At 40.3% G+C, this 16,238-nt stretch overlaps 1 protein-coding gene across 2 annotated transcripts in view; it reads left to right on the forward strand.

Annotated features, from left to right (window-relative positions):
- The window catches only part of ror1 (receptor tyrosine kinase-like orphan receptor 1), a 127,747-nt gene extending 119,430 nt beyond the window's left edge, over window positions 1-8,317 (forward strand). For both annotated transcript variants that reach the window (XM_078258528.1, XM_078258529.1), the window contains 4 exons: window positions 2,109-2,288; window positions 3,072-3,299; window positions 3,435-3,799; window positions 4,401-8,317. In XM_078258528.1, coding sequence (XP_078114654.1) covers window positions 2,109-2,288; window positions 3,072-3,299; window positions 3,435-3,799; window positions 4,401-5,100 — 1,473 coding nt within the window. In that variant the 3' untranslated portion in view covers window positions 5,101-8,317. The remainder of the gene's footprint in view (window positions 1-2,108; window positions 2,289-3,071; window positions 3,300-3,434; window positions 3,800-4,400) is intronic.
- Window positions 8,318-16,238: the final 7,921 nt, after the last annotated feature.

The following is a 16,238-nucleotide window of genomic DNA, read 5'->3' on the forward strand; positions in this document are numbered from 1 at the left end:
GCGGGTGTAGAAAGAACCGCAAAATGTCACAGAAGCGTCAGAAGCCATTAATATTTGTGGTTTATTTTATTTCTTTGCAATGGAACAAATGTTTCACCAAGCTACAAAGGGAGTCTCTCCTGGCTGTGTTTAGATAACGGCCTTGTATCTGCAAAGAGTCAAGGACACGGGAGATCATAGTGTCAACCATGCAGTTATGGAATTTTACAGTGAATTTGAAATGGTCTTTGTGAACAACAAGGGCCTGAAATATGGTTCACACATATCAGACTGTTGAACCATCCATTTTAAGATTTCAAAAGCAAAGCTTTTTCAGAGATGCCATTCTCAACTCTTTTTGCACCCCATGCATCTAACATTATAGCTACTAGTACTAGTACTGTTACATGCAAGACAATTTGGTTAAATGAGGATTTGCATTATATTTACTATAATACTTTTTTAAAACCTTTTTAATGAGTCGTGAAACCTCAAATTATACAGTAATGTACTGCTAAATTGAGTGTTTATTTTCCCTACCCCTCTATCTACAACTTTGTCTGGGGTTAGGCTGCTACCCAGCAGACTTTGCTGCAGGGTCACCAAGGGGCCATTGCCCGTGACAATCCATTTAGACCCACATAAACATACACACACACACAAACCTGTGGTGGTGTGAGGAGGATCTGAGGGTTTGGGTGTGGGGAGGAAAGACGGGGTGAAATAAACCCATAACTTAAAACACATGTGCTCTCATAGCATCAGCAGGCCCCCACACTCATACACACACATACTCATACACACACACCACCCCTCAGAGCTCATACAGGCCTGTGTTTCTATCTCCTTTTCACTGAATTTCATTTTTCATCTCAGAGTTCCTGGAATCTGGAAATCTCTGCCAGCCTCGCCTCACCTTTTATCTTTAAATACAGCTACACACATCTACTGTAGCTCTCCCTCTCTCTGTCTTTCACACATACACACACACACACACACACACACACACACACACACACAGTTTGCCAGTATTCTCTTGATAGTGTATTTTCTTGTTTCTTCTTGTTTGTATCTTCTTCATTTATTATTTAAATTATTTACTGTGGTTTTGCATCAGTGGTTATCAAAAGACTTTGTAATTCAAGTTAATTCCATTTTTTTGTATCGGAGTGTTTGGCATTGCTCTGACAGTAAATGTTGGCACATTGTCAGTTACTTTCCTCATTGATGCTCACATTAGGCTGCCATCACACTGCCTCATCATGTTTATCACATCACATCCTGATGAAATGAAATACTTTCCTTTCATCAGTTTTAAAAAGTAACTTACCATTAAATCCACCTTCTTTTTTTTAATTTGTAAATTCAAATTAGTGAGTGACTTTATTGCAATATCAAATTCAAATCAACTGAACCTGGTCCCAGTCTTTACTGTCCATTAAAAGAGACTGTAATACAGAAATCAGCTGTCTGGGTTTGAATGCATTGGTTCAGATGGTGCATTCAAGCTAAAACAGGTGTTAAGTTGTTCTTTAATTAAGAAGATTAGATTTGATTAAGTCCGACTGAATCATAAAAAGTTTGTGACCCTGCTATAACCCCACAGTTCAGCTCAGTCCCATTGGATTTACAAAAAAAAAAAAACTTCAGTCTATGTCCTCCGCTCACAAAGACAGCGAAAGCTTTTTTCTGTTATTACTGCAGCTGATTCTACAGTTTTACTGGCGGAGAATTAATTGCTTAGTCTTCCTAAAAGCTGCTAAGATGTTCATCAGTTAAATGACATTTGTAAGATGGGACAATCTTCCAACATCGCTCTCCAAAGGCTTAAAGAGAGTCATTAGGAGCTGATGTAATGGGTTGAGGCTGATTATGACAATTATCAACTCTCTGGGTTATACTTATATTTATCTTTTGACAACTCAAACACATATTTGATGTTATATTAGGCAGTTTGCCTGCTTCGATTTAGAAGCACTGATGTAAACTTCATGTTAACATTTTCCACTCAAGGATAATGATAAGGAAAGAGTATAAAGAAAATAATGATCACATTTTTTCTGTCACATCTCTTTTCCCACTAATCTCACTTTTTTTTTCTCCACCTCCTCCTCTTCATTTCTCTGCAGAGTAAGGCCAAAGAGCTTCCTTTGTCGGCTGTGCGTTTCATGGAGGAGCTTGGCGAGTGCACCTTGGGGAAGATCTACAAGGGTCATCTGTATCTGCCGGGCATGGACCAGGCACAGCTCGTGGCCATTAAGACCCTGAAGGATGTCTCCAATGCCCAGCAGTGGGCTGACTTCCAGCAGGTACAGACTGGATCCCTCCCTTTAAAGCTTAAAGAAAAGACTTAAATGGGCGCCCGGACAGCTCAGTTGGTAGAGCAGGCGCCCATATATAGAGGTCTACTCCTCGACGCAGCAGGCCCGGGTTTGACTCCGACCTCCGGCCCTTTGCTGTATGTCATTCCCCCTCACTCTTCCCTTTCATGTCTTCAGCTGTCCTGTCAAAATAAAGGCCTAAAATGGCCAAAAAATAATTTAAAAAAAAAAGAAAAAAGAAAGACTTAAACATTTATAAACATATATTATTGGTGAATACACAGATGCCAAAATCAACCATGTGTAACCTGTATAGGACCTCTAAGACTACTGTAAATAGTAGTTATTTTAGAAGACATGCTAACTGGCAATTGTATGTGGATGTAGTACTAAAATACAAGGGACAATTTTCCCAGTAGAAAGACCTTTTATCCCACAAGACTTGAAGCATGACTTGTTATATTTTCACAGAAGGTAAACGTGGTGGGCGATGGCAGACTGTATATGGCTAAAAGTCACTTTTTAAAGTAGTTCCAAAAATAAACTGTCAGATTGTCCAGATAAATGTAGATGTTAAGAAGGATTGAAACAGATGACTTGTAAAAACACAAGCCTCGCTTTCCATGTACAGAGAATGAGCCGCCAGCATTTAAAGTGATACACCCAAACATCTTTTGAGTTTGAAACAAACTTCTTACCGCCACCTTTCAAGGCCACTGTATTTCTAACTCACTTTCTTTTTTACCGACACTTTTTGTGTTTGCATCACAGGAGGCCGCAGTGCTGACGGAGCTGCAGCACCCGAACGTGGTGTGCCTGCTGGGTGTGGTGATTCAGGAGCAGCCTGTCTGTATGCTGTTTGAGTTTTTGCCCCAAGGCGACCTCCATGAGTTCCTCATCATGCGTTCACCGCACTCTGACGTTGGCTGCAGCAGTGATGAGGATGGCACGGTGAAATCCAGCCTGGATCATGGAGACTTCCTGCATATGTCCATACAGGTGGGATATGAAAGCAGTTTTAAAGTCTGTAAAACTGAAAGAAGTGTTTCTCCTTTCACCTTGCTGTGTACCAGACATACTTCACAGCTACTTCCTGCTTTAATGATTGTTTTCTTTCTGACTAATCAAACCTAGGTGGCAGCTGGGATGGAGTACTTGGCCAGCCACTTTTACACCCATAAAGACCTTGCAGCTCGGAACATTCTAGTAGGTGAACAGCTCCACGTCAAGATCTCCGACCTGGGTCTCTCCAGAATGATCTACTCCTCAGACTACTACTGCATTCAGCCCAAAACTCTGCTTCCCATCCGCTGGATGCCCCCCGAGGCCATCGCTTACGGAAAGTTCACCACAGACTCGGACATCTGGTCGTTCGGAGTTGTGCTGTGGGAGATCTTCAGCTACGGTCTGCAGCCCTATTATGGCTTCTCCAACCAGGAAGTGATGGAGATGGTGAGAAAGAGGCAGCTGCTGCCTTGCCCCGAGGACTGTCCGCCAAGGTAGGTTCAGGTTAATGTTGCTGATCAGCAACAGCTTTGAAGTAAATGATGAGAAGGTAATACAGTACCTACAACCAACGTGGCTAGTGTCTGGCTAGTAAGGCCCTCATCGTGTTGTGTTTCAAAGGCCACAGCTATTGATTTTTCTAATTGGTAATAAAAAAAACTCCTCAAGTCACAATCTCATCATGCAATGCGAAAGGGGTACTCAGAGTTCCTCGAAATTGATTGATTTTACAGTTACCTTTTACAGCAGAGATTAAGACAGGAAGCATGGGGAGAGAGGGGGGGGTCTGACAGAATCAAGCCAGCGATGTGGACATTATATGGTTTGCGTCTTAAATCCTTCTGTAGCTCCACATCTTAGATTCTTTTCCACAGTTACTGTAGGCACACCCTTGCTTCTACTATCAACAGCATTTACAAAGTGTTTGTAGAATTATATTGAATATATCACATAACTAAATCTTTACCATATCCATAAAAATGTAAAAAAAAACAAAAAAAAACAATGTGGTATCAGAAGTTGTAAAATTGGATTACCAGAATTACAGACATTCTTACAATTGCCTGATAACTAACTAACTCTGTTGTCTCTCAGGTTTTATGGTTTGATGACTGAATGCTGGCAGGAGGGACCAACGCGTCGAACACGCTTCAAGGACATCCACGCCCGCCTGCGAGCCTGGGAGGGGCTGTCATCCCACGCAAGCTCCAGCACGCCCTCTGGTGGCGGAGGCAACGCTACCACCCAGACCACCTCACTCAGCGCCAGCCCCGTCAGCAACCTCAGCAACCCCCGCTACGCTGCTGCCGCGGCTGCTGGGTACCTCTACCCAGCCCAGGCTATTCCGTCACCGGGCCAGATGGGCCAGATTCAAGCCTGGACACCCATGGCTGTAACGCAAACCCACCAGCGCTTTATCCCTGTCAATGGATACCCCATCCCACCAGGATATGCAGCTTTTCCAGCCCACTTCCCTCCCCCGGCCCCACCTACCAGGGTCATCCAGCACCACCTGCCCCCTCCCAAAAGCCGCTCACCCAGCAGCGCTAGCGGCTCCACCAGCACGGGTCACGTCAGCGGAGTGCCCTCCACCACGGGCTCTAATCATGACGCCAACACACCGCTGCTCTCCCACTGCATCATGCCGGGGAGCGGTGGAGGGCCGATTCAGGTGTACGGACAAGTTTGCCAGAAGGGAGTGGGACAACTGGACCACGCATCACAAACAGCGCTGCTCGCTGCTGATTCTGACGTACTGATGTACAACGACTCGGTCATCACCGCAGACCTGTAGATAGATAGAGACATACTCACACGCTTTCTGCTCGGGACCCACATTTGTGAAGTTTAGCCTCTCACACAGGGACCCAGTCTTCGACTCTGGTCACATGGAGACCCAACAGAAACTGGCCTGTACGCACATTTGAGTGTGCAAGAAACATTGCCACAGCTACACAAGTATATACACAGCTGTCTGACTTTTTAATACCTTTTTGTTTAAAGCATGTGTACTTACCACCATGGTTTGAAAATGTCGTGCTATTATTTTAACCTCTGTGTAAATACGGTACATAAGTCCTGAATGAATGAGTGAAATACAAAGATATATATTCAAAAGAACTTTTTATTAAGGAATAAACTTTAAAGGTGAAAAAATAGCAAGTCCACCCTGCATCCTAAGAAATGTTTTTTTTTGTATCACAATCTGACAAAATGTTCCTGCGTCAATGACCGAGTTAACGGACTGTTTCATGCAGGATGTGAAGGAAACACTGACACCATACCGTGACCTTTAGGTGCCTTTCAGCAGTGGTGCGACTTGCTTGTTTCTGGACGTATAAAAACACAAAAATGTGCTGTGCTTGTACAGTAAAAGAAACTGCATTTAGCAATTAATAACCGAGCGAACAAAAATGGGAACAACAGACTGAAACAAACAGGAAGTTTAGCAGCTTTAACTGAGAAGACTAAAACAGATACAGGTGATAATATGGCTAAAATACTCATCCAGGCACTGAGATCTGGCATTTTCACACAAAATCCCTTCGGTAGTGACACCTGAATGTTTTCCGTGCAACCTCAACATTTGACACTATTGCAACATTGAAAGGTCTTTTTGCCTTTTTCAAATTTCAGTTTACAGCTAATAGGCTGAGGAAGCAGGGAGTACTTCTGATTGGACAAAAAACTCTTCATCAGCCTTTCTTTCTCCCTACATTCCTCTCTCTCTCTCTCTCTCTCTCTCTCTCTCTCTCTCTCTCTCTCACCTTCAATGGGGATCCCTTCATCATTTCCCCCTCCTCCTTTACTCCGGTGTACTGTCTTCCACCCGGACATGGCATTTAACTTCAAAAGCTGGCTGCAGAGGACCCCCCCTACAGATCTACAAATAAAACCACACATCGCTCATATCCTCCACAGCTAAACTGGAATGGTCTCAGGGTACAAACATTTCACTCACCACACAAGCGCTGGGGTCAATTTACTGTCAGTGAAATTGTACCCTCCCAAAAGAACATTTTTATTGTAAATTGGATATGGAGTTTTAATTTCTATAGGAGAGTTTTTCCAGTATTTGAATTTTGAAGGAACTTAAAGATCTTTTTCACAGGGCTTATCTTCATGTCTTTGCACTTTCCTTTCCTGTTTTTCAGCATCCGTGTGAATGAAAGTACTCAAAACTGGGAGGGTTAACACAAGGCTCATAGTAGATAACAATACTATGTCTACATGTCTGCCCCCTATTAGTCGATTAGTTGACTAATCGGTCCTTTTGGTCTTAGTCAAGTAAGTTTATTTAGTAGATTAGTCATTTTTTAAATCCTTTTTCATGCTGAATGACTTATTTCCAAGAAACGTATGAGCACATATTTGGTAAACACCAGATTTAAAGTGCTGCTTTAGCATGATTCTTTGTGGAGAACTCAGTTTTATAGATCTGTTGAATTAAATCAACTTATCGATTAGTCGATAAAATCACATCATTGTGAGTCAATTAAGAATTTATTTAGTGGAGGACAGCCCTAAATGTTACCATTACAAAAATCAGCCTCATGTACATGAATATAGTATGTTTGATGCGCTTACGTTTATGCCACTCTGTGCCTGAAGAGAAGAAAGTTTAACCTAAAAAAGGATAATTTTCATGAGCTGAGGACAGACTGTATCGCTGTGTGCAGAGAGATTTATATATGTTGCTTTTATTTGAATCTATATCAGTCAGTATCATGAAATGAATGGTATCCGTAAACACCTGCTGGTGCCAACTGTGCTGACATGTAGGGGATCTCAACAAGGGTAGGTGCAGATTTTAAAAGTAAAAACAAAATAAATACGCCCATATTGTTCCCTTGTGAGTCTCTAAAATTATAGCTGTATTTATTTTTCAACGTGTCCAGCAGCAGGTAATCATATACGGTTTTGGAGGCTTTTCCTTAAATATCCTTTTGTGATATGAAGAAGTTTTTGGTAAATGGTTAATAATTCACAGTTCTATAATCACACAAATGATGCCTTAGCTGTCTGTTATTGTCTGTTTTGATAATGGTTGATTAGAAGCACGGCTAAATATGAAGCTTTTGTTATTTAAAAACGACAACATGTAGATAATAGAAATGGCTCCAGTAACAGAACAGCTTGGGATCTGGTGTTACCTTCTGTGTAGTAGACAATCATTGGTTTTGAATGGTCGTAAAAGTGTCCCAGATATATTGCATTGTTTTAATGATAACGTTTTTAAGTTGACATATGTGGAATGTAGATAGACAAGACTGTATTATGTTAAGTATTTAGTTCATGTACCCTTAAACCCTTCAAACAGTGGCTACGATCTGACTACTCACTACATGAAAAGCAGCTGCTCCAAGCCACTGCATACTAAAATGAAAATAATTCCGATTTAGATTAGACTGAACTTTAGTTTACCCTGAAATAATTTATTCAAACCAACTATGGTCAACAGAAGCTGATTGTCTGCTCTTATCAAAATGAAGGGATACGATTGTGCTTTGTTCCTCTTGTCAAATCTAGTCCAAGATTGTTTGACTCATTTTAAGTTAATTTTCCCATTGAGGTTTTATTTCATTGCTGTCTTTTGTCTTTTTATCTTTTTGTTCCTCTGAAGCAGATCGAGCTACCTTTGCATCTGAGTTTGTACACGTGACCTCTTTCCAGCATGTAAATTGTAAAAACAACGATTTATGTTCACTTATATAGCAGTGCAAAAACCACTTGTACACAAGACTGTGAATCTTAAATCAAGTCTAGGTATCTTTGTATTTGGCAAAGAAAATCATTACTGTGCCTTTATTTGTTTTTTATTCTAGATCCATTTATAAAACAAAAACAAAATACAAGTACTATTTTATTTCAATAACAGTGTACCCATTACAGAAGGTTTACATGCTTATCCTTTTGACCAAGAGCGGCCTTGTCTTTGTATTTTGTCTAAATATTTTTGCACAGATGTTTTGTATTGCAAAATCATTTAATAAATGATGTTGTTTGGTTAATTTTGGAGTCAATTTGATCATCAATTCGTAGGCATTTGTTACTAATTTGTCTGTTTTTGTGTTGGCTTGGTGATCAGAATTGTAATGGCGCTGTGAATCCACTGGGGATCACCAAATCACCATTTCTGTGGATTTCCTTTCATTTGTGTGCCTCATAACTGTAATGACCATTGTTGACCAGGTGGTGGTGCCTTTTAGTTGTTTGATTAGTATACATTTGAGCCTCATAACAGCTGGAAATAATATTAGTCCAGCTATAATTTGGTGAAAGATGAACAAATGACTCTAGCAGTCTTACTTGTATGTGTTTTTCTCTAATTTCCTGTTCAAACTCACATTTTACACATTAAATAAGCTAAAACAGCTTAACGTAAACCAGAATGGCTGTGAGTATGTAAAGTACATACATGCCGCCCCCCCCAAAAAGATGTATTTGCTGTAGGCTACAAATATAGAGATGCTTATTAGCTTTTGGTGCCTTAATAAGAAGCTGTGTATTATTGTGACCCCTCATCAGTTTGCATATGTTTACAAAGTTATGACCATTTCAATCAAGAGTGATTTTTCCTATATCATAGTTGGTAAAGGCTTACTTGAAAGATATGTTACTAGTGATTTCTTATGATTTTTCTTCAGAAAAGAAATTCCTTTCACTTCTATTGAAGCCGATATCTCCGAGAAAGATCTCTTAAAACTGTTTGATTGGTTTCACAAGAGGGTGACTAAATATGTTTTTGTAATGTGGGAAAAGATATTCTAAAAATAAATAAATGATGGAGCTCTCTCTTGGTGCAAGACATCAATGACTCTGAACCCTTCGTTCCTCCCGTTCTGGAACAGTTTGTATTATGAAAATGTTTTGCGAGCAGTAAACTCCCATGAGCCGCAGAGCTCTGAAACTATTGGATATAATTTCTCCCAAGACAAAAACTAAAATCATATGCTGTGCTTTGGAAGTGCAGCCAGGGAGAGTGTGTAAGAGAGGAGGAGGAGGAGGCGAAAAAGAAGGCATCTGTAGTTGATAGACTCTGATGGAGCCACATAGACACGCAACTGTCGTGATCTGAGGTGTCAGAATCGTGTCAGAGACTCAAAGTCACTCACATCCTGGAAGACAATCACATCCAGGACTGACACTCTGAGGCTGATGCTGCTGCTTCTTTGTCTTGGCTGAGCAGATTTTGTCAGACAAAAAAAAAAAGTTTTAGGATATGAAACACACCCTGCTGCTGTGCATGGTTTTGGAAGTTTGCAGGTAAGAAGACATCAAATAAAACTGAATTAAATAGTAATGTTTTAAAGCTCTATAGCTTACATACAACTGTTTCTCACATAAAACCAACAAATATTTGACATACGATAAATTAACCAAATGATTATTAATAAATTGTTATTTCATTTTCTGTGGATCAACGAATCAATTCATTGACAAATCAATCCAGCCCTATACTGTGTTTTAATGTACAGCCAGGAGGACCCATAGAAAGAAAGCTTTTAACCACAATAATAAACACCTATGTCAAAAATGGCTTGGATTTTTAACCAAAATCAGCCAAATTTATTCCACATCTGTTATATTCTTAACTCAATGTTCACTTGCTTTTCTTTAACTTTTAACTGTATCTCACTTGCCTTCTTCAATCATTTCCTGATGCTCCAGACAACGCTGTTGTTGAGTTAACCTTCAAGCAAAGCTCCACCTGCTGACAGCAGGAAGAAGTGTGGTTTTAATGGAACTAAGTAGGCCTAGGCTAATTTAGAAATTAGGCTCATATAATTCTGGATTAATGCATGGCATAAAAAATCCTTGGTTGCTGCTGGTATTTATCATTACTAGCCTATACAATTTGTTTTAAAATAGTGTTTTAATTGGCCCCACCCTGACAATGTCAAAGCCTCTCATTTGATGCCACACAGGGCTGACTGCCTGTTGCCACACTGCAGTCTGATTGGCTGTTGAATTGCTGGTATTTGATTGTCGTCATTGGCCTGGGCACTGGCCTTGTATAATGAATATATTTATGAAATAAATGTAAATTATTTTCTACAGCACACATTTAAAAGTCTGCACTTTGAAGAAAACTTTATATTTAACCTTTAACACATTGCTGCCCACCGGCCCCCCACCAGCCGCAGGATGTTGTTATAAACCAAACTCCTATAAAAAATAAGCAGATTTTACGTGGAGTGGTTCACTGGTTCCCTGTGTATTCAGAGAGGATGGTGGCCAAGAACAGGCTTTCAGGATCTCAAGCATCTTTTTGAGAGGATTATCAAACTTTAATGCAGCAGGACACATTGGGCAAATATATCCAACTGGAATTGGGAATTAAACAGCAAACTGAGGAGAACAAGCAACGTTAGTTATGTAGGCCCTATCTTTTTGTTTGTTTTTTTGTTCTATGGTAACGTTACAAAGTGGGATTATATCACCTGTGGTAAAATGTGAGAAGTGTAATTGTCAGATAAGTGTAGTCTAATGGAGTAAAGAGTAGCCTACCTACAATATTTACCTCCGAAATGTAGAAAATAGAAGTATTATTAGCAAACGGGTGTGTCCTCTCCTGATGCTAAAAGAGGGGGTTACTTCCTGCGATCAGACCATGTAACTGAGGACGACCACTCCCATGACAGAAGAGCCCTGAGGGCGCTCTCCTCTAAAGTAGCCGCATCTTGAGTTCAAGGTGTAACGAGCTGTAATGTGCTTTGAAAGTAAAGGAGAGGCTGAAGAAGAGACTAAGTGGAAGGAGAGAGAGGTAGGCTACAGGTAAAGTGCATTGAATGACCGAGTGGGCTTATGCCTGGCTTATAGCATAGAACAGAGGGATCATTATAGTGAAATGTATCAGCTGCACTGTAAGGTCTTTAAACAACTTGTAAACATGGACAAGGATAGGAGGGAAACGGTTAGAGGCTTAAGGTGCAAATATCAAAGTCATAACTGTGTGTGAGAGCTCTGGCATGGGTTCTTCACACAACTGGTCCAATATAGATGTTGATACAGTTGAGAGAAAGAACCTGTACATGCCTGGCTGTTTTTATTGTTTGAAATAATATGCTTGCATATAATAATAGAACTCAGCATTTCTGTCAAGTTTTATGAAGCCAGGTTTTATTGTGCAAATACATCTGATGCTACTAGACACATCTTCAGTGATGTTCCTGGAATCATTGGATGTTTCGGGTCTTTCAACATCATACACCCTCCTCCAGGCGACCCAGTTGAGGCTGATCAGACCCCAGCTTGTGTCCAGTTGGCGAATCTAGCTACTCTGCCCCCAAGGATCTCATCTCTTTAGCCATAGCCATCTTGAGGCTTTCTCTGCCGCTTCGGTGGTATTGTGGATGGCTCTTCTCCTTCTCACTCCATCGATGCCTAACACGCTGAAGGCTCTGAACAGTAATCAGGTTTTATTAAACTACTCAAGAGGTGTTATATGTGTGAGTGAATCTAGGAAACCATGTAGTCATTCAACTGTTTGAAGATAAATTAATAATAATAATTTATAATGTAAAAGTAATGTTTTATTTTATGGGCTTTATAATGGTCTTATAATTTCCTATGAAGTTTTATGGAAACGTTCTGGTACTAACCATAGGAAACATAGGAATTACCTTAAAGTGCTCATATTATGCTCAGTTTCAGGTTCATAATTGTATTTAGAGGTTATATCAGAATAGGTTTACATGGTTTAATTTTCAAAAAGCACCATATTTGTGTTGTATTACACATTGCTGCAGCTCCTCTTTTCACCCTGTGTGTTGAGCTCTCTGTTTTAGCTACAGAGTGAGGCATCTCACTTCTGTACCATCTTTGTTGGGAGTCGCACATGCGCAGTAGCTAGGTCAGCACTACAAGCCAGTCAGAAGCAGAGTATGAGGGAGTGCCACGCTAGCAGCTAGGCGATTATTATAACGTGTGTTACAAAGTGACGCACGTTTGTCACGGAAGTAAAGGCTGGACTACAATAGAGCTGTTTGGAGCAGTTTGTGAACAGTGTTTTCTCTGGAAGATGGTAAGTCCCTTTGGGGTGGACTTTGGGCTTTTTCACTTTGTGAACCTATAACGTGCACAAAAAAGATATATAACACCATAAAGGAAAGGGGAAAAGCCAAAAAGCATAATATGAGCACTTTAACCCAAGTAATCCTTAAGGGAAGTACAGATCTATCAGCAAGAAATACTTAAAGTATCAAAATAAAGTACTGTTTCTGCAGAACAGTGACCCCTGTGAGCGATATTTAGGCTACCTTTAAGGTAGTTTAATCTATTGTATTGATTTAGATTTTCATCATATGTTTTTTATGTAAACTTTAAAACTGACAATCAACAAGGAGCTCAGCTGTCTTATAAATGCAGTGCAGTAGAAGTATAAAGTAGCATAAAAGTACTTAAGGACAGTACTCAGTAAGTAGAAGATTGGGGTGCCTGGGTAACTCACCTGGTTGAGCATGCGCCCCATGTACAAAGGCTGTCCATACCACAGCAGCTGTGTTACAGGTCTCAGATTAAGAACCCGTAAGCAAATAAGTATTCCTGTAAAACAGGAGAAAATATCAGACGGGAGACGATTTTCAGTGCAGCTTCGCTCAGCAGAATCCTTTATTTGCTAATATATTTAATAATGACATGTATCCCCATTCAGTCCTATAACTGAGCTAGCATTTCAGTTAGTTAACAACCACTTAAAAGAAAGTACAATTCAATAAACATAGCATCTTTAGGCTGTTCACTTATTTAACCTCACCTCTTAAAATGTAAAATAAAGAAAACACACCTTTTACATTGCCGCTAACGGCTGTCAGTACTGTACAATTGCTTGAGCTGAAGTTTTAGCTTGTCAAAATTATACAAAACTTATAAAAAACTAAGAAATATTTAAATCTTACTTACTTATTTTGATCTTAACGGAAAGTTCACTGCCGGCGCCATCTTGAGACAACAAGGACAACAATACTTGTTTTCTACTTCTACACAAACCATATCTTCCCTCCACCAAACCAAGCTAACATTACAAATGTAACTGCTTAACAAGACCTGTATAAGCCCTATACTTATACAGACCTGTAAAACGGGAGAAAATATCCCACAAAATTACATAAAATGTGACCATAAATTTCGTGTGCGTCACAGCTGCAGGTTTGATTCCAACCTGCAGCCATTTGCTGCATGACATTCCCTCTCTCTTTCCCCTTTCCTGTCTTATACAGGCCAATAATGCCCAAAGATTTAAACTAGATGATAGAGCACTCCTGGTTGCGATGACTGTAGGCTTCCACTTTGACGATATGATTACTGAGAGGAATGGATACAGATATTTGTTGAGAGAGGGAGAGGCAGAGAGAAGGATACAGTTTCACCGTCCTCTCGCTTTGTCATGGTTGTGCTGGAAACCTCCAACAAGCCCTTGATTGTTGGGGAACACGAGCTGTTTTTGTTGAGTGGCTGACAGGCGCTTGACCTCTGCTGTCCGTGCTGCCACATACTGACCTCAGAGAGAGGAAGTGAAGTGAAGCCTTTGAACGATGTCAAGTGAACTATCACTGCCTTGTTTAATTTCCCCCGGGGCGCTTGACACAGCTGGGGTAGGGAGTCTTCTTCCTGGTTCATGCAAATAGTTTTCTCCAGAGATATATATATATTAAACATACATTGTTGGTTTGTTTAAAGTTTATTAGCATAATACTTGCCCGGAAGTTTTTGATTTAAAACAACTTGTTAAAATGAAACTAAGAAGTGTTAGCTTTTGACATCCAGGATTGTTTGAGAAACTTTTTAAATCTCACTTTGACACTAATTTGTGTACTCAACCCATGCTTTAAAGAATAGAAACTATGACAAACATAGTTATCACAAAGATGTTGAAGTCTCAATGTATCTATGTAAATTGAATACGTCAAGCTGAACACCCACATGCCACTCCTCCTTGTTTCCCGTTTTTTTTAACACTTTCCGGCTTCCCTCGGTGACTCCGTGTTTTAATGTCACAACGCTACGAATTGTGGTTAAATCCCTCAGGCAAAGTCTGCAGAAATGCAGACTTACGGAAAGTGTTCAGAAAGGGCTCAAACTGTCTGCGAGAGGGCTCTCATGCACAGTGGGACAGTCCTAAGCCCTCTAGACTTAGCTGGAAGGCTCCTCAAAGTCTGTGAATGTGTCATGCTAGCTGCTCTGTAAGGCTGTACTTGGACACAGTGGTACTTTGAGCTAAATGCTTACATCTGCATGTTATCATGATCAAAATGACAATGCTAACATGCTGATGTTTATTTGCTGTCGTGATTTGCACTTCAGGGCCACCGTAATAAGGTTTACCGTACCCACCATCGTAGTTAAGCGTGTTAGCATGCTAACATTTGCTAATTAGCACTAAACAAAAGGTACAGCTGAGACTGATGGTAATGTCATTTCAATCAGGAGAGACTTGTTTGCAGATATGCAAAAGGTTTAATGTACATGAGCATATAGCTGTACAGAGTATTGGAGATTGAACTCCACCGTAATATTAATACATTTAATATAGGGGTAGGGAACCATGATATAACCCCCAGATGGAATCCAGACACCGGTGGTGGCGGAGAAGGGCCGGAAGACCAGACCGAAGGAGGCACCGGAGCAACAGCCGGAGAATCACCATGACGGGAGGTGGAAGGGGGGAGGAGGGATGAACGCCTTTCCTGAAATGACAGCTGATAGCACAGGGAGAGAAGCAGATTTAAAGCAGTGTTGTGACGCTGTGATTGGCCTATGGAATCCGTGGTGGATTCTGATTGGCTTATCGAGAAGGTGAACGCCTCCGTCGCTGATTCGATTTAGGGAGAGAACTGATTAATTGTTAGGTCTTCCTGAAAGAATGTATGCTGAGCTACATTAGTTTTGCAGGTATTTGGTTATAAACCAAAGTATTAATCAAATTAAAATTTTGACCTGATAATGACGCTATAGAGGAAAAGTCAAAGGATCACCATAGTCAGGCGGATTCATCCTCTGAGGACCATGAATGTCTGTACAAAATGTCATGGCAATCCATCCAATAATTGACCAAAGTGGTGGACAGAGAGACCGACATTGCTGCTTGAGTTTCTTAAAAAACAATTTCAAAAGGCTGTATGTATAGTATTCAATCCCTGACTTCCTGTCAGTAACATCATCTGCTAAAGTGTTAGCTGTGTCTTTGACAGCTGAAACTTATTGTTCAGGTTGAACGCATTCAGCTGTTTTAAACATTAACAGTCCTCTCCATTGTCAGACAGATACTCGAATGGCCGTAGAGTCGGAAAGACTGGAGGAGAACAAAAGAGTAAAAGATGGATCCACATTCCTTCTCTCTATTCATGCCTTACAGGTCTGAGATCAGATGACCCCTTCCTAAAAATGGCCAGTGTACTGTGATAACATTTGTCTCTTGTAAATGAATGTTGTCAGAAAAGTGTTGGAATGGGAAGAGATTATTACTGTAATCTTATTACAACAAAATCTTAGTAAAAGTACATTTTAAGTTCATTGAAAGAACATATGAATCAAATAAAGGTTAACATACACACACATGATTGGTAAACCATACTGTGCATTGTTCTGCTGGTATTTCATTGAAGAAGCTTAAAGGAAAAGTTCGACATTTTGGGGTTACATAAGACATTTATTCATCTAACTCACCAAGCAAGGGAATGAGCACATTTCTCAAGAATTTGTGGTCAAGCATCATGAAACTGGGCTCAATGTAGACCTACTTACATCCCACTTTAAAATGATAATTTTACCCCTCTGAGCCTGTAATGGCACCAACTTGACCTTAATGTTTCGATTTAGTGTGATACGTTTAGTCACGTCTAATTGGAGAGATCAGTTTCTACTTCTAAACGCTTTAAAATACTGTAGTAGAAGTTAATGAGATTGAAATGACTAGAACGACCTTGTGGA

The sequence above is a fragment of the Sander vitreus genome, chromosome 9, assembly GCF_031162955.1.
Source record: "Sander vitreus isolate 19-12246 chromosome 9, sanVit1, whole genome shotgun sequence".
NCBI classification, from domain to species: domain Eukaryota; kingdom Metazoa; phylum Chordata; class Actinopteri; order Perciformes; family Percidae; genus Sander; species Sander vitreus.